At 38.8% G+C, this 19858-nt stretch overlaps 1 protein-coding gene across 2 annotated transcripts; it reads right to left on the minus strand.

Annotated features, from left to right (window-relative positions):
* Positions 1–64: 64 nt before the first annotated feature.
* waslb (WASP like actin nucleation promoting factor b) lies at positions 65–15814 on the minus strand. Of its 2 annotated transcripts, XM_065264468.2 has the most exons (11): positions 15404–15814; positions 11855–11986; positions 11639–11725; positions 10829–10925; positions 10295–10318; positions 8791–8983; positions 6853–6895; positions 6126–6279; positions 1546–2057; positions 1101–1206; positions 65–1012 (listed from the first exon to the last, which is right to left on the minus strand). In XM_065264468.2, exons 1-11 carry the CDS (start codon positions 15509–15511, stop codon positions 951–953), a joined length of 1518 nt encoding a protein of 505 aa, XP_065120540.2. In that variant the 5' UTR covers positions 15512–15814; the 3' UTR covers positions 65–950. The 2 variants fall into 2 exon arrangements, with proteins under 2 accessions (XP_065120540.2, XP_065120541.2); XM_065264469.2 differs by lacking the exon at positions 10295–10318.
* Positions 15815–19858: the final 4044 nt, after the last annotated feature.

Raw genomic sequence — 19858 nt, forward strand, 5'->3', positions numbered from 1 at the left:
ATCCTTTTAAAAATTACACACTGCACCTTTAAGAAGACAAATAATAATAAAACAACCGACTCCATTCAGTATTTGTAAATATTAACATTTATTTAAGTGTACAATTTTAATCATTTTTTGTTCAACCTCATTTTAAAGGTTTCTAGTGTGTGTCGTTGCAAAGAAACCCGTGCATAAAACAAAAGGAGAAAACCCGTCACAGATATCAGAGCTAATCTTAAACAGCTCTGCGATCATTTAACTCCCCGCAGGTCCTCCATTGACTTTATTTTAACAACAGCATCGCATTATTAGTTAAAGTGTATGAAACCGTTAGCTTCAGGTGTGTTAGATGTTTAAAAATGGCACACATTAATTCGATTGTCAATAAAATGCAAACTGGCACAAAGATGCACATAAGCAAAAGCTGTAGTGTTGTTATGGGCAATCCTGAAGGAGTAGATATCACATAATGTGTAAACATGCTGCGGTATTGCTCTTAAATCGACATCAAGTCTTTTTTATCATTGTTCGGTTCGTGGAAAAAATATTAACCGAGTCTCTGAGCAGATGTAATTAGAAACTAAATACGCTTTAATTAGGAAAAATAATAGTGCTTAACTAGGATCTGAATAAGAAAAGATAAAGTATGAAAATAGTATGAAAATAGTGTTCTTGCACTGAGTCACATTATTAACATTAAAGACTTGCTTTATATAGATTTCCCTTCAACAAATGTCAAAAACACAGACCCCAAAAAAACTCTACAGATCAAGAAGACGTAAATCGCACGTTAATCCAGAAAAGGAAAATGGTCATTTTTACAGATTAAATGAGGTATTGCACAGATCAGCAAACAAAAATGTTCAGCAAATCGGTCATTTACATTATAACGCTTTAAGATTTGGAAAGACAAGATCTATGTAGTGTCTCAAATCTTTTGGGCGACTGTAGTCAGTAGAAGATCCTCATTAGTCCTCCCACTCATCTTCATCTTCAAAATCTTCAACATCATCATCGTCGTCATCGTCATCTGCAAAAATAAATGGATATGATTGGATGTGAATTTCAAGTGACTGTAATTGTCAAAGAAAATGGAAGTTTAACGAGCAGTCACACACCTGATGAGTGGATGGCTTTACTCCTTATCTGCATGACCGCCATCAATGCCCCCACAATACCAGCTGAGGAGTCAGAATTAGCCGGGCCCGAGTCTGTATCTGTTACCTGAAAATGCCACACCATCAGAATAATAAGAATTAGCAAACGAAACAAAGAAACTAGCCATACAAAGGGCTAAAATTGCATGCACATTAACTTATTAGAACCAAAGAAATGCATTTATGACAATCCTTTTTTGGATTACTTCTTTAAAGGATGCACTTTTTTGGGCTTCAAATTCAGAAGTTGTTCCCTGATCCCCATTTTCACTCATTCAAAGCTTGGAAAAGAATAGCCATTTAATAAAATAACTCCAAATGTGATTGCTTAAGGGTGAGTAAATCATGGGGTAATTTTGCTATTTGGCTGGAGTATCGCTTTAACTCATTTCACAGGTGTACTCACATTTTTTAGCGGAATGCCCTGTCGTATTTGGTCTAGAAGTCCGTCACGACCTCCACTAGACACGGCTTGCCTGTTATCCTGCTCCACCTTCTTAAGCGGCGCCCCTGCACGAATTTGGTTTAGGAGTGCAGATTTTCCTCCCGCTGGCTCTCCAGAGTCCATGCTTGGTAATGGAGGAGGTGCAGGTGGTGGAGGTCCCGGGGGCGGAGGCGGTGGTGCCCCGCCCCCTGCGAATGGAGGAGGAGGTGGGGGAGCCTGATGAGAAATGGATACGGGATGGGGCGGTGGAGGGGGAGCCAATGTGGGCCCTCTGCTGGGGGGAGGAGGAGGTGGTGGTGCTCCCATACCTGGTCGAGAGGGTGGTGGTGGAGGGGGGGCGCTGCTGGGGGCTCTTGAGGGTGGGGGTGGGGGCGGTGCTCCTCGACCCCTCGAGGGAGGTGGGGGTGGAAATGCTGTGCTTTGAGGAGGTGGGGGTGGACCTCCTCTTGATGGTGGAGGTGGGGGTGGAGGAACTGTAGAGTGAAGGGATGTATGATTAACTTGTAATATATTTTATTCAGTGGATTATCCAAAAACATTTCTTACCACATGGTTATTAGTAGGAACAGTTCACTCAAACATAAAAATGTGTACTCATAATTCTGCAGGTTTCAGCAAAAAAATACTACTTTTCAAATTTTGTCGCTGTATCATAGTTTGACTAAAGACTGCCTCTACAGAAGATCAGTGGCCTACAACTACATAACAGCTCTTAAGCTCCTCCCACTGATTCAAGTAGTCAAGACGTAAACTATCCATGCAACAAATGACAGAGACGCGTCTGAGGATTGCACAATGACTACGTTTACATGTACACCAATAATGCAATTTTTCCAATAATCAGAATTAGGACTTACTGTAAAGGTGGGGTGCTTGATAATTTCATGAAAAACACTTTGGAAAAGTGTCCCAAAACAAACTTGTAGCCAATCAGCAGTAAGGAGTGTGTCTACTAGTGCGTTGTTCAAAATATCGATACGACGATCCACACAATGTGCTCCTGACAATGTGCGCATCGATACAGCATCTTCTGTATAGATTTGGATGCACTTTTGAATGTAGCGTGATGAATCAGTTGATCTGAACGGAAAGAATGCATGTGACCCTGCTACCTATTTTATGTGTTCGTCTACTCTCTTCCTCTCTCAATGAGTTCAGTAATAAAGCCTAATCTTAACATAAACTGCTACAAAGGGCGAGTCATAAAGTTAGCGTGGATATCGTCTCCTAAACTGCTGCAAAGAATGAGTCATGAAATTAAAGTAGTGTTGCCCAAAAAGACTGCACGTCCTCTCGTAAGCAATCCATAATAAAGCTACTGTGCGCATTTTATATTCAATGAAGCATGGGCTGCTTTATAATCCGCTCTCTTATAATACAGTCATGCATTTGGGAAGGAACACGACAAAGAGCTGCAGGTGAAAAGTATGTGTCTAGGTAGGAGAAGAGATATAGAGCAACTTCAAACTATAGCTGTAATATATTATCTGATTTCTATCAAGAAATAGCATTTATTCTGAATGCATGTTTATAATACATTCATAAATATAGAAGAATTAAATGAGAAAAGAATATAATTCCTAGAGTAAGGCACAATCTTTGTAAAACTGCTTTAAAACAATATGAGTTAAGTACTTTAGCTCTGAAATTTTGTCTTTCTACAAGTTCCACCTAGGGATGTTCACATTGACCGTTTAACCGTTAACCAAAGGTTAGAATTTATGACCAATTAACATTATCAGTTAAAAACTGAGACGCGTCCGCGCAAGATGACGCAGTCCGTCTCCGTCTCGTGCACATCCGGACAGACGTTCGCTATGGGCCTCTGACCATAAACAACATCTCTCTTTTTACACAAATGGAGAAAGATGACGCAAAAGCAAAACTTTCTGAAAAGCGTCCTGATTTAGAAATGACCACTGTTGTAGATAAAAAAGAGACAATCTGCCTATTTGGATATTAATGGAGTGATCGCGTGCTTTTTAATAAGATAATGTTGCGTGAATATCTGATAATGAATCATGGTTCTGTTGTTGATCTGTGGCTGCTGTTTGCACGTTCAAATTAAATGTTTTGTTTTTACTAGTTCACAGACAACCGTCAACTGTATTTTTACTCAATGACAATTTCAAATTAAAATCTTATATGTTAACGGTTAATGTTCTGTTCAGAAGCTACGGTTATCGGTCGGGAAAATTAACTGATATGATCATCCCTAGTTCCTCCAAAAGCTAATAAATGAATGGCAAAATCACAACGGTTACAACACTGCTTATTCAATGTACAATAAACCGATAGAATATTACTAAATTCTGAACAAAAACACAATTCAAAATGGTCTTGTATCGTGGCCCTTTATCGGGATACGTATCGTATCGGGAACTTTTTGCCGATACACAGCCCTACGCCGGTTTCACACCGCATGCGTGAGCAGCGCATATGCGTAGCGTAAGCAGCGCGTGAGAAGAGCGTTTTGCTGCGCGTGGCCATTGTGCTTTCACACCGGCTGCGTTTGCAGCGCATACTGTGCAGTTTAAATAACAGTATAAAAATCTCAGGTTCACATTACATTATTTTACATGCATTTATGAGCAAAACCTCTTCAAGACTCTTTTTGAAGGTCAGTGTAATTTGTATAACTGTGATTTGTTAAATCCACATTGTTTTCGTGCTCTTCTGGTCCCTGTAATGACAGATATAGACACAAAACACAATTATAGACATAAAAAGCCCATGGGACATTTTAATCGCTTTCTCTGAAGTTTTACTATAAAATAAAATAAAAAAATCACTCAGTGATCGATCTTGTTTCCCTTCAACAGTTTAAGCATAAGATTTAAATTTATAGATTAATCTATTTCTCTGAAGATTATTAAGATCAGATTAGGACTCATTTGCTGGGCAGAAAGTGAATGAACACAGTCTTCTCTGGCAACAGTGTGTTAATATTTCATTGCTTTCTTTTAAGTTGCTCAAAGTCATGCCTGTTTCAAACACACTTGGCGTCACATTCGTGATTTTATTGTAAAATTACACTTTCGCGTCAATTCACGACCATTTAAACCATAAACAATGCACTGTCACTTTAATTGAGCGTGAGCAGCGCAGCAAAAAAAGAGCAGACGCCGAAATGATAGCAGCACTGTTGCTCAGCAACGCTCCTGCCACGCGAGCACGCGCTGCTCACGCGTGCGGTGTACATGCTTTAAAGCTGTAGTCTACGATGTTGAAAATCGGTTGAGAAAGCCTGAGACGGTTAGTAAGTTTTAAAAAACTCATCCCGCCCCTCTGTGCTACCTGATCCCTCCCACTGGGAAACGAACTGAACAACGTCACTCATTCAAGCTTTAATCACCGGTAGTAAACATCAGAACAGAGATTTACCGAGCAGTAAAGCCTTGAAGGAATGAACAATTACAATTATGATTGCAATTGACGTTATTTACATTCACAACAACGTTTGGCATACGTTTCCCCTCCTGAGCTTCAAGAAATGACTTTGTAAATATAATTACTTTGACCCGTGATACGCGATGCTAAACGGCTAACATTCCAATGCCGACCGGCAGCATGAGCATGTTGTCAGACTCATAAAAATATATTTATGTAATAAATAGATGCATACCTGTTCAACAAAAAGTCCGCCGTGTCGGCGTCGGTTTTCAGCCCCAAATCTCCCTGAAGCTTCCTCCAACGGTCAATTGCGGACCCTTTATTGATTCTACTTAGAGTTCGGCGTTTTACACACTTTTTTTACCTCTGCTCTTTCCTCTACAGACTTCCCTTTTCTTCTAACCTTTACTGTAGGGACAAGAAGCTTGCTGCTGTCGGTTAGTTTTTTTCCATTAATGAGATGTTGCTGCTTCGCTAGCTAACATACACTGACACAAATTTCATGTCGCAGGCACGAGAGGGGCGGGGTGGTGTGCGATGGGGTGGAGACGCGATCGCGAGGTGGATTTTCAAGCGTACGGGGATTTGATGAGAGCAGTTAACCAATGTAAGCTGTCCGGCCGGACGTACACTCAATAGACTGAATGGATTTTTAAAATTCTTTTTTCTCTTCATATTTTTAGGATTTTACTGTAGAACCATAACCAGCATCTAATGAGTTTATTAATAATGAACAATCTTTGAAATCGTAGACCATAGCTTTAACTTGTTAACATGGGCGTTGAAAAAACACGCGCCGCTTATGCGCTGCTCACGCATGCGGTGTGAAACCGGCGCTAGTGTCTACTAACCGACATTCTTGCCTGGGTTGTGTATGTGTGGGGTTTGTCTATCAAAAGGTCCAGATTCTATAGGGGTAGGGGCGTGTTTGTTTAGGTGATTTCAAATGTCAACATTGGCTTTTAGAGATCATGCACCCCGCCTTTAATCGCAGTAAGATGATGTTTACATTACCAATGAATTTCTGAAAGCTACAAACATGCTGAATAAGCGGTTTCAATACAGGATCTGCTGGTGAAACATTTAATTTCCTAAATGAGCCCTAACAATGTCTGACAGACAATATATACACCATCTCTCAAACTCACCTTGATGTCGCATTTCATTTTTTACAGCTTCTACTCCTCCTTGTTTCTCAATGAAGTCATAGATGACTTTAGATGTCTCTTTGTCTTTGAGCTGAGCTTCTGATATGCCACACCTGTCAAAGAGATTCTTCAGATCTGGATCCAAGTTATTCAACTGAAGAGAGAGAAAGTAGAACAATTCAAAAGATGACCTTCTGTGTGTGATGTGTCATCACTTATTTTGAAGATCCTTCAAAATGATTTTATTATGACACTTTTTTCTTTATTTTTTGTTCAAAAAGTATGCATGTTTGATTTATTGTTGAATGACACTTGGTTTTATAGTTTTTATTCTCCAAGCAATATCATTTATACATTTTAATATTAAGGACACAGATGAGGGTCTGTTACACTAGGTTGAGAGTTAATAAATCTTTGCTCTGAAACTAAAAAACTATCCTCAAATGAACCTCTTATGTAATCTCTCATTCAAGGTAGCAAAATGTAATCCCTGATCCAATGAACACAGAACGTTTCTAATACACCAATGAATGAAATATGATCTTTTATTTTTTAAAAGGTCGTTTTATGTAACGAGATACACCCCCTAAATCACATTAGCAGTTACAGATGACTACTGCATTTATGAATCCAAAAATGACCTCTTTAAAAGAAAATGACGACAACATGTAAGATAACATGCTTGTTAAGGGGAACATCACAGCCCATTACAGTGGTTAATACTCACATCAAAGCCTGTGTTTGGATCCCAGCCTACGTGTCCAACGTGTCTAAAACAAAAAAGAGACATGCTTTAATTGGTTGCCGCAGAGACTATGTATTTTTGTAGGCAAACCCCTAAGCGAGTTAGCATTTTAGCACTTCCAGTTCCATTGTTCCAAAGTCAATGGGTTTCTGAATAGGATTTTGGTTAAATGCATTACATAATGTTCACATTTTATTTTTACAACAAAACTCATCAGTAGTTTACTTGTGACTTTTTAAAGCTATGAACTGTCTTTAAAAGGGCTTTCAAGTTGCTATATGGGATTTTAAACATCATCAGCATAAAAATCTCAAAAACAATGCAACATGGGCACAATTTACCACAAGGATCCACATGGTATTATTTTTAACTCTTTCCCGCCATTGACAAGTTAACTCGTCCATTGAGAGCAAAACGCTTCCCTGCCAATAACGAGTTTTTCTGGCAATCCGTATTTCCGCTATTATCCACCAGGTACCCAACTTATAAGACCCGGAAGTATTCACTTACGAAAAAAAATTTCAAACTCTGTGTATGTTTTGATGATCGCTCTGAATCAAATCTCTATCAAAAGTCCTTTAAAAAATGCAATCATCGCAGCTTTTGCTCAAAATTTTGAATTTTTAAAGAAACCTTTCCATATTTGAGAAGTGAAGAACTAATGAAGGTAGGATGAAGGGTTTTTTGTATGAAAGCAGATGGTCTATTCTTTCATTTGATATATTGTATGTATTTATATATTTAAAGAAGAACATTTTCTGGAAGGCATTAAACTTTTATAAAATGCTTGCGCTGGCTGGCAACTTTTTTTAAAAAACGCTGGTGGGGAAAGAATTAAATGTGTTTAATAAAGTTTGAAAGAGTTGTCGGAAGCTTGGTGGTGATGTCAAGAGACCATGGTATAGTTTTTTACATTCCAGTAAACGCATTTCAACAAATTCATAAATTGTGTTCATCTGTGAATTTTTGGACTAAATGTGTAAGTGTCATAAACTTTTGTTAAACACAAAGCATATTTTTGCAACAATCCAAAAGTCTATGGAAATAATGAAAAGGTTTTTTGGTGAGGAAACAAGTGTCTTGCTAGCTTATGGGTTGAAAGTCTAGTACGCACACATAGACAAAGTGGAGATTAAGGGTAAATCTGGACACAAACATTAATGTTTGTAAACCATCAGTCTTTCCCACTACCAGTCACTTCAACCAGAATCCTGGAATTTAACCTCTGGATTATAAAACTGGGTGCTCATGTTCAGTGAAATACTACATGAAATTACAAATGAAATGCCCATCCGATTACATTTCCTAAAACAACACGTAAAACCTCCAAGAACCTAAAAGAACATTTGATAGAAAATACACATAAAATTAAATTCATGTGCACATTGAAGATGATGAACATGATTAGAAACAAATTGGTTTGAATATTAAGGCAAATTTAAGGCTGTGCCCAATTTTTTCTTACTGCTGTGAAAAAGCAACAAATCACGCGGTTTGGCGGTTAACCTCACCCATACTGATAAGAATGTAAACACTGTGATGCACTGTAAGTTGCTTTGGATAAAAGCATCTGCCAAAGGCATAAATGTACATGTGTGTGAAACTGGATATCGGATGGGTTAGCAAAAGTACGCAAAAGTCACACTGTAGACAAGTGAGAGTGGCCATTCGTGCACAAATTATAATCAAACTCGCTCATTCTCATGTTACAAATTACCTTCCGAATAACAACTTAATTTACTCCGTAGCTGTCAAATATATCCCGCTTTAGAATCGCAGCTGTCTCGTTATAAATAAATGGAGTATTCATGCCAGACAATGTGAAGTGATAAATAGAAATTGACGTTCTGTCGTGGTACCATGGTAGGGATCTCATTACAGCGCTAATGCGGCTATTGTCACAGCCCAAAGTAAACTTACCGAAAATTGCTTGGAGTGCCAATTTCAGATTTGGATATCTTTTTCTTGTTGTTTTTGCCCTTGTCTTTCTTCTTGAAGTTGCTGTTAACATTGTTCATCTGAAAGCTATTGTTATAACGCTGACTGTTGATCTCTGGGTTCTTTATGTCCACTGTCGCCATTGGCAATGTAGGTCCGGGCGGTGCCGAAGGTCCTAAATAGTTACAAATAAACCATTTAAATGCATGTAGATCTTTTTATTCCGTTAAAACAACTGCAACATGTGGGTTTGAAACTAACATTTTCATTTTCATGCGAACTTTCCTCTTTTAAAAACACTAAACACACACGACTAAGCTGGGACAGGAAAGAAATACTAACTCCACACTTCCTCCTCCAACCTACCTGCAGCCTCATGGAGACACCTGTATACAGGTGAGGGTGACACGTTAATGTCTCCACCCCCAAAACTCACATCCATAAGGACTTTACCCATCACCACACAAGTACGCTCGCTTTGCCGCAGGTTAGCCGCAGCATCCGAGAACGGAGCGTACTGCTCATCCTGTGGTAGTACCAGGCAGTGGAGGGGAGCCAGGCAACCTCCCAAATATGAACCTCCATTCAGCCGCTCATCAGTTGGGGCTGACAGGAAGGTGGTGCAGAACATCATCTCTGAGCTCCACCAGGAAAGCTATCAAAGATCGGATACGTGCATGCGGAGATGCAGATGTGTTCTGTCTACGCTGCATGCATGCAGGTCTGTTTGTAGGCAAAACTCTGCCCCTTAATCTGAGTAAATTATACATCACTGCTGGATTTTACATAACTATTAAAGCCAGCAATAATCTGCTGTCAATCTCCTGGGGTGCTCTGAGCACAGTGAGAGGTTGTGATGAGGACACGCTTCACTTCAATACATTACAGTATGATTTCTGGAACATTACAGTGATGAGAACTAGAGATGTTTAGTTACTGTAATAAACTAACATCGCCAAAAAGTACATCGACTGAAGTATTCCTGTGGGCGGAGTTTAGTCTGTAGGCTTTGAAAGGCGAATTCTGTTAAAGAAAATATATCGCCATGCAGTGAACTTTATCATTTTACAGGTATTATTTATGCTATTATAGCAACATTACACACTTTAATTCATTTCTCAATTTGTTGAGGTACAGAATGACTGACAAACGTTCTGTATGTGTAGTATCTGCCGCCCTACATCCATCATTTTTGTTCTGTGTACACTGTTATGACTGCATAACAACTAATCGCAAAACTATCCTTTTAATTTATTATTTGTAGAACCAGACCCCATGCAGATACTTTCATATATTTATCAGACCACTATCAGGACCGTATCACTTGTGGGGTGGATGATGCAGAAACTAACCGATGACATGTATTAGTTGGGTGCAAGTTTAGGAAGGGTGGAACTTCCTGGAACATTGTTCCAAGTAGTGCAATAAGGAGAGTAAGTTTTTTTTAAGTTTGAGCAAGAGAGAATTTAACTGTTAAACAACCTACCATTAGACGGCACCTGTCTTTTTTCTGAAAGACAAAATTAAGATAACCGTTACTAGTAAACTGACCACTGGGTGCTTTCAAACGTGCTCTTTATTAGTGCCTAAAAGAGACGCTGAGATTTGAGGTCAATCTGTGACATACAGAAGATCAGAGAGATTGTACATGATTGTACGTCTGATGTTAGTTTGTTGGCGATGCACAGAAAAGCGGATGACAGAGACCCACGCAGACTCATGAGCACAATCCTTTCATTGTCCCAGCAAAAGCTGCAGATTCAGTGAACATAGACGGCGGAGGAAGACGTGGTTAAAAGAGAAAAGTTAATAGGTAGCAGGCGTACTCAAGCAGACCCCTGAGGGTCCCGCAGACATTAAAAATCAGAACTTTACAGTAAAAGACACGAGGAAACATAGGGATGTGTAAAGTAACATGCACTTAGGAAGGAAAGATCAGGAATGATTGTTAACATTCTGAAAAAGAGAAATATGTGCCAGCTGATTAAGATTTGAGAAGGTTTAGTTCAGGTTTAGTTACCGGTTTTTCTCTGTCTTCTGACCGTAAGTTCACCGGTTTCCGATCGGAAACGCCTTGCTTCCTCCTCGCTGGCAAAATTGAGTCCGATCTGACATGTCTAAAGTAAAAAACAAAAAATAGCATGCTTTATATTTACTCTTGTGCAACCTGACAGATTAAAGGGACACTCGCATTGCCCAAAAAAGGTCCCCTGCTATTGAAAGGAACCAAGGGGACTATTTTAGGGCGCTGCGTAATATCTTTTAGCCTGCTGCAGCCATGGTACGGCAGCAAAGTCTTTGATTATTTCGCCAGAATGAGAGTATAGTTCATAGCCACATCAGCTTAGAAAATCGCAACTTTTAATTTTCCGTCTGTCTTAGAACACGATGTAACTACAGAAGAGTCAAGTTCTAAAAAGGAAAAATATCCAAAATCTTTGATCATTTTTGAGAGCAATGCTAATTGTCTAATCAGATTCAATGAATTATGCTCAGCTATGCTAAAAGTGGTACCGTCAGACCCGGAGATCGGCTTAATGGATTCCAAAACGGTAAATATCAGATGTTTTACTCTAGGGGAGCTGGAAAATGAGCCTATTTTCAAAAAAGTGGAGTGTCCCTTTAATACATTAAATGATACACAGTTTTCAAATATTTAAAATACACACGCATTAATTGAACACAACAGTCAATTTTTATTTCATGCTAAATTTCAAAACCTTTTTCCTCACAGAGATTTTGGCACATAGCTTATGGTCTGCCGAGGCATGACTGTTAAAGATATAAACATGAACATAGGCACATGTAGATACAAGAGTGAAATACTTACATCTCCAGCAAATGTGATAAAGTAAGGCCTGGAGCTGGTTGCTGTGAAGTTGTTGTAAATCTCTTGTTCAAACAATGTTTTTCCATCCTGTCAGACAGGAGAAAGGATCCGTTTAAAGAGCACAATATGCCAAACTAAAATCTGTAAACTCAATGAAAGCATCAATACAGTAAAGGCAAGGAAGTGATTTTGGGTATTAAACATTTGTTGACTTACTTTGATATCGAACACTCTTATAAAGTAAGACCTCTGCGAGTTATCTTTCACCAGAACGGCCACACCACAGCATTTCTTTGCCCAGGAGTTTCTCTCTGCTCCATAGACCTGAACCACAGCCGCACACAAGCTCTGCAGACACAGTTAAAACATTCATATTATATGTTTAGATATATACAGTACAGTACACATCTCTCTGTAATAGTGTCAATATATACTTCATCAGTAATGTTATCCCATGACTTCTGCAACTCAGGTTAAAGGCATTTTATACAGTATTGACCCATTTTTGCAGCTTGGATTAAAAATGCTCTGACAGGATTGGAGATTGATATTAAAGTCCACGGAGTATAATTGCAATGGTGTGCTACCTTTAAGAGAAAAAACAAGGATGCAGGAGTTTGAAACAGGACCACGCATGTATCTGGGTCTATTCACCAACAACTGCTTGTCCTTAGATGAACCAGCTGTAAAAAAAAATACTAACTGGAACAAAAAGCCACTGAATTTCTCAGCCATTGTTGCACACAAAAATCCACAAAGGATAATCAAGAAAAACATTGTCAGCCATAGGCAGTGATCCAGGGCCAAGCAAGAACTTCACTGCACCGCACTTTTAAGAGAATGGCTGCAATACGGAAGACAAAGCTTGAGCCAAACAGGCACTTTAGGGAATTAATACTCAGCGTCCATTCTGAGACCAGAGCAAGATGATTTACATAAGTGATGCGCAGACCAGCAAAGCCAGACAACCCTGCCAGGAGCCTGGACAGGAATGCAGCCACGCCACACGTCTTAACAACTCACTGAACCGCAGGCCTGCTAGTCATTACAAAGACAGTCAAAGCCTTTATAAAAACGAAGATAAAAGATTTGTAGAAACTGCCGGGGGACACGCATAGGACACAGAAAGAGGACGGCCTCTTCTCTTTCATTGACTGATTAAAGTCATTTAAGTTGGAGGTTTTTATCTGAATGAACAGTGGACCGCTTCATACAGGACGAGGGAAGGAAACGTTATCACACGGTTTAATTGCTCATCATTAAATAATAGCGTTGGCTGAAATGCCCTCTGGTAAAAATCTGGTGATGTAATGTAGATCTACTCATGCATGCACTGATGACATCACTGATAACACATCAAAGCACTGAGAGATTATTTGCTGTGAATGCTACTTCATCAAACGCAGAGATTTTAGAATTGTGTCCGATATTCAATGATGTACATATCATTTCCATGTTTAATTGCTATAATTGGGTCCCCAGTGCTTGTATCAACTTCGAAAATGTAAAAAGGACAACCCAGTAACTTAGTTTTGGTAAACTATTCTCTGCAACCAGGTGAAAAAAAAAGGTTATTGAAATTTGCCTCCCTTTGTGATGTCAGAAGGGGATAATACCGCCCCTTAATCTGCACTATCCCACCTTGCAGCAGCACACTAAATCCTGTTGCCTGTGTTGAAAAGTCTGACACATTTAAATTTGTTCATGGACATCAGTATAGCTGTGATCATAAATGATCTTTCTTTCTTTATTTATTTCACATTTCTCATTCTACAACAAAGCTTGCTCCTTATTGACACACCTTAGTAAAAGTGTCAAAAGCAGCTCTAATGTGACAAAACATAAAAGATAGAGAAACAGCCTAATGGATAAATTAAGAGATCAAGTGACCCTTGACACCCTTTACCGTCATTAGAGACAGCACATGGAAATCTAGACTCTTTCCTCCATTCACAATAAGGACAGGACAGCTGATTTCACTGATACTCTGAAACTTTATTGTTCTCAAAGGAAATTAAGTGGATTTTCTCTGCACTAAACACGCAGGCAACATTTTTAGCTGGCTTTACAATTTCAGCTATGGATGGGCGATCTCGGCCAGCAGGAAGAACCTGAGAGGACTGGTTTTCCCACGTTCATGAGCTAAAGGAGGACCACATTCTGTCAGCACAAACGTAAAGATCAGTCAGGTCCACCAGGCACTTCTTAAGGGTCGGATGATGAAGTTGACCTGCATTTATACTCACTGCTGCTCACAAAGTCAATGTGTGAACGGTGTGAACGAAGAGGTTCAGACAACACTCCCACTTCAATCATGCCACAATGTGACCAGACTTACTATGAAATACAGAAAATAAATGAGTATACGTCAAAGTGTTACACAACTTGTAATTCAGGGCATTGCATGAATACGACATGCAACGCAATCATCACCCTATGCCAGGAATGTGAAGCATCCTCAAGGACTTATGTCATGCAAAACAGAAACTGTGACTTTTGCAGGGCAGGTTCTCTTCATACATAGGTGCATACAAATAAATCACGGTTAGAGGAATGTATGCACGCTCTCATATGAAGAGGAAGCCTCGCTTCCGCTATTTGAACACCACAAGTTTATTCTTGCAGGAATAGAGCAGGTAACACAGAGGAATGAGGAACAGCACAGCCCTACGTGACAAGCCAAAGGCAGATTACATCCAAGAACGAACGAGCGAATATGTCAAACTTCACCTGGTTAAAAACAAATCTCTATCCAAATCCGGAGCAGATGCAAATTTAAGCATCAACGCATTAAAAAAGTAGAGATCTTGGCCTGAAGGAAATCTGATTATGGGGTTGATCAATCAGAAGAGAATGAGGAACTCTACTTGTAATATTCCCCAAAACATCACCAGCTGAAGGTGTATAAAGTGCACATTTGTCAAGATAAGAGATTATATATGTCATAAAACACCAGATTGGCCAATTACCAGAAGTGTTCATTTAAACAGCCTCATAATCAATGTTTACCATACATACATTCGCTTCCCATCATCTGCTAATGCCAATAATAGATTCCTCGTATAAACATTCTTGAAAATGACTGTATGGTGAGGTCAGGAGCGTTTAAATAGTTTTATACCGTGATTGTGCAAGAATGAGGCATAAGAAGTGTTTTATGAGGCGTTGTCAGGTGACTCTCGTGGACACAGGATATTCAATCATACTGTGAGCGGAATGTAGATATGAGCCAATATGACAAGCACAGTAGCACACCTACATTTCATTATTAGGACGTTTGAAATAAGCTCTTTTTATTCACTGAAACACTACTAAAAAACAGAATGATCACAATCATACTTTCATAAATAATATTCGTGGTGATACATTATTGGATGCGCCACATATTAATGGCTGATGATGTGGATATTTGTAAGGCGTTATAAAGTGTGTATGTTATTAGTCGTCACCTAATCAATTATTGGAACAGCTCGATACCTTAGTTCACCTGATAGCTTTATGACATGTTTTAAAACAATCACTTTAATGCAGAAACTGCATTAGGGTTTATAGATGACTAAAGTTTGAAGCCAAATCGATCTCATTGTAACATTCTGATGATCTCTTTATGAAATAGACACAATGTATCACCACAGTGTTACACGGTAAGAAGCTGATAAGAAATCAACACACCAGTGATACACTGTAACATCAAACAGCATGTGGACACTGAACATCACTTACATGGAACTGGCAAAGAAATCAATTAAATGTTTATGAACTTACGGAGCATTTCCTGCCCAGATGGTTGAACAGCAGTTCGTTCTCTTGCGGGGTGAGCACCAAGGAGCCAACGTTATTCAAAGGCCTCCTATTTGGAGGTGGTCCGCTCATTTTTGACAATCCGATAGTGTGAAGTGGTGATCAGGAAGTGTTAAACAGAAAATATGTGCATTGATCTCCAATCACCGCAGATTGTATCCAGAGTCTCTCATTTCCACACCTGTAACGTATGCTCTTTCGCGATGGATCTATTCAGACGGCGTAATGGTCCTGGAGATATTGAATAAAACGCGATCCTGAATATCCGTACGGGTCCGCAGTTGCCACAACACACTAAACTTTCATCTAAACTCGGTTTCGATCCAACATGGCAGTGCCAGAGTTGCGCATGACAGCGGCGAACTTGGGAATCCTACTACGAGGGAATATTTTGCTCATGAATATTAATGACGCAGCTTAACGCCCGCAACTGATTGGCTGAGAAGCGGACGTTCGAAGTGGGGGCAAGTCGGCTGTCCAATAGAACTGTGGCGAGGGCGTGTATTTTAATTATAAATTAGGTCACGTGACTAGACGATCCAGGAAGGTAACCAGGCCAAGTAATTCATAGTCATGAGTTAAAACTTCACCGTAGTAGATTACTCTGTCGTATTTATCCTGCGTGTAAATTAAATGAAGTCAGATGTTTAGTTGCCAAAAAACGTTGTTTATTAGACGACTGAATAAACTTAAATTCCAGTCAAGACATTAATGACAAATACACGTAAATAAAATTAAAAGTAAATTGTAAGAGAGAGGAATGCAGTGTGGGCGGAGTCGAAATGGGCGTGGCTACGCAGTAGAGCCAAATAGATGCTATGTTAATCAGATCAAGGATGTGACCATTGGAACACTTAAAATACAAATAACAATTGTTTATTATTAAAAAAAGCCACTTGAACTTTTACCCCTTTCACCTATTATAACCAACTGCCTGTCTATTGTTCTTATAAACAGTGTGTTGCTTAATTATGTCAAAGGCATATGTCATCTGATTCAGAGTCACAGATTCATTATATAATAAATTCGCACTGATTCCTGATTTGCTAGAATTGGTAGATGATCCATAATACATTAACTGTGTTGTAAAACTAAGCAGGAACAGTGGTTTATGTTGGGAGCTTCGTGATGTCATTTTTGTTTGGAATTGGAGCGTAACACCAAAACAACATACTTGAAACTTCATTAGTTTACACCAGCTTCTGTAAGGGAAATATGTGTGTTTAAGGTTTGGAGTATGAAGAAAATATTCACTGATGACAAACACTGTTTCTAGTCCTGGCTTGAAGTTAACCACTCCCAAACATGATTGAGCAGTGAGGTAAACAGAGATGAAACTTGAAAAACCTGTCTGATGACAGAGAGAGAGAGAGAGAGAGAGAGAGAGAGAGAGAGAGAGAGAGAGAGAGAGAGAGAGAGAGAGAGAGAGAGAGAGAGAGAGAGAGAGAGAGAGAGAGAGAGAGAGAGAGAGAGAGAGAGAGAGACTTTTTACTATCAGTGTAAACAGCGGAGTATGTTGTTTAACCTCATGTCATTGGAGATCTTAATAGTAGATGTCCATTTGATCTTATTCAGCATGACATCTTACAACTTTTTTGCCTCTTTGACTTCTCATTTTTGACTTTCTTTCTGTTATTGCGAAGACTAATTTAGACCAACATAATATTTGCTTTCCAGTGTTATGCTGACGACTGACTGTCGTTGCCAGAGAATAACAAACTGAATTCACTATGTATTAGATTACTCAGCAAGTATTCTGATGAGAACCAGCTGTTCTGTTTCACCCACAGTTTACTGTCCAGCAAAAACATCCGTGACGGTTTATGTGGCAGTTTAGTTCAAAGCAGATTTGTGAGCTGTCTTAAATACAGGATGAAAATTAAACCCACAAAAAAGACAAAAGTGTGTTACTTTATTATAGTTCAGTTATTATACTGTAAGTTTAACACTTAATCTCAGACCCATTACAGTAACTCATTACTTTTATTGTTGGGCTCTGATTTGCAAAACAGGAACATATGTAAGCTATTTCTAAAACAGATAGGTCTTTTATACTTTTATTTGCCAATATGGATTATTCAGATAAAGGAAAACCATGACCTTCTTTACGGACATCTGGTAGGAACTTGTCAGGCACTATATTATCCTGCATTTAATTACTTTATTTAAAAACTATTTGTGGTTATTTTATTATTCAGAAATCCAGGAACCATTTCTTTTATGTAATCTTATGACATATTTTCCCCTTCAAAGCATTTTTTTGTAAAACAGAAATGTTTTTCAAATGTCGAAGGTTCTTTATGGAACCATTCCGCCAAAAAAGGTCTGGCATCGATGACATGAAGCACCTTTATTTTTATGAGTGTTGTACAAATGCAGTGAATCCCTGCGTGCCCATAAACAATTACGTAATTGATTACATAAATGCCAAACACTTAAAGATGAAAGTGATAAAGAGAGACCAGTGACATGGAAAGAGAGGAATGTGGGTGGCATAGGAAATACAAATTTAGTCTCAACTGTTTCTCCTAGACAATGAGATGAAATGTAATTGGTGTGTCTGTTTCTATTTATAAGTCTCTTCAGAGATTTTAATCTAAAGTTTTTAAACACGTTTATTCGAATCTAGCATCAGATTTCAGTGCCACAATAAAAGCAGCAGATTTTTTAATTTTAAGGCCACCTGTGTAAATAAATGAAGTCACACAAATAAAACAGCATATGAGGGCAGAAAATCTTTATCCTACACAGCTAATAACATCAACACTGGCAAAATATTATTTGAACAAAGTCAGCATGGCATACAGTACATGTGTACACTGCAAATATGTGTTCACTGTGTTTATTTTTCCTTTCTTTGGTGTGCTGCAGAAATTCAACCTCAGCTGTTATATTCCTGTTTCCCTCTGGGTGGCAGTGTACCACACACTTCTTCTAATTGACAATGTAAACGAAAGCACTAAGGGCATTTGAAATATTCATTACTAGCTACATATTAATCATCCTAATGTATTACACTATCTGATATTGTTATAAAAGGTTTAATGGTTTTGTTTTTAAGGGTATTAATTTGTTTAAACTTCTACCAGGCAAAAAAACCCGTTAATGATTGATCAAGAAAGTAATAACACATCTATCCTAAATAAGCTGCTGTATGGTTTAAGGTTTTCTAAAAAAAACTCTGAACCCTAGATATGTGCTGTAGTAATAGTGGAGCTTGTCTTTGCACACCCCTTTACTTGAAGTTTACTTGTTTTTCACAAATAGATTCAAACATGTAAGGTTTAGCGCCCCTTTCTGGCATACACTGTATCGGACAGACTTGCATTACCTTTTTCACAGGACTCATATTTTTGTGTATGATGTTGATGTGATTGAGTGTTGTTGTTTAGACCTACACTGAAGTGTGTCAGATAGTTGTTTCCTGTAGAGATGAATACAGTACAGAGTAAATAACACAATGTGATCAATGCAATAATTGTTTCCACCACAGTTGCATCTGAGGTATCATTACTCTGATTGTGTAGGGAGGGATTTGGTTTCACAATATAAAATTACACTTGTGTTTGAGAGATCTGGTCAGCGCTGCTGGTGGCAAACCTTGTTGTGTGGGGTCAGTGCTGATTATATGACAAGACACAAACACTGAAACTCAATCAGACTGACAGAGGTGTACTGTCAATGAGTGATGAAGGAAATGACAGTTGGACTGCTGGGATGCTCTGAAGCAATTTTTTATTGTGTCTGAATAAAACGCTGCTAAATTTTTGTGGTCGAACAATTCTGGTCACTTATTTTCCCTAAAATACAAAAGTATCTAAAGGTGGTAGATCCTTTTACTACTTAGCCCCTTAGCTCTGGAATGATTTACCCAACAGAGAATCGGACACAGTCGATAAATTTATGGTAAGTCTAAACCAAAAACATCTTTTTATCAAAGCATTCACATAATTTGTCTATTAAATATACTTAAGACTTCCCAAAGACAACCAATCGCTTCCTTTAAATTTAATTTATTAAAACTGTTCTTTCCCATACATTTTTTATAATAATACATAGTCTGGGTTTTTTCTCCCAAGGACTTTTTCCCCTATAATGGTTATTCTCCTATGAGGTTTTTTCCACCCCTTTGGAGTCAGCTGACATTAGCTGACATGACACTATGTAGTTTTTTACTTTTAAATAATGTCTCTAAAATTATTTCAGTGATAGAACAACTTTTAACTGGACAAATTGTACTGTTGCTGCAACCTGAGCAGCCTCCTAGCTGCTACAAGCACACTCTGAAAGTGGCGGTGGAGGGTAGAGCACACAGCCCCGCCCCTCCCCCTGCCTGCAGAAGAGTGTCTGATACCAGGCACTGTTGCGCTTTTCAACCACATGGGGGAGCTGTAAGTCATTTTTACATGGAAACTACAT

This window comes from Paramisgurnus dabryanus, chromosome 1, assembly GCF_030506205.2.
Source record: "Paramisgurnus dabryanus chromosome 1, PD_genome_1.1, whole genome shotgun sequence".
NCBI classification, from domain to species: Eukaryota; Metazoa; Chordata; class Actinopteri; order Cypriniformes; family Cobitidae; genus Paramisgurnus; species Paramisgurnus dabryanus.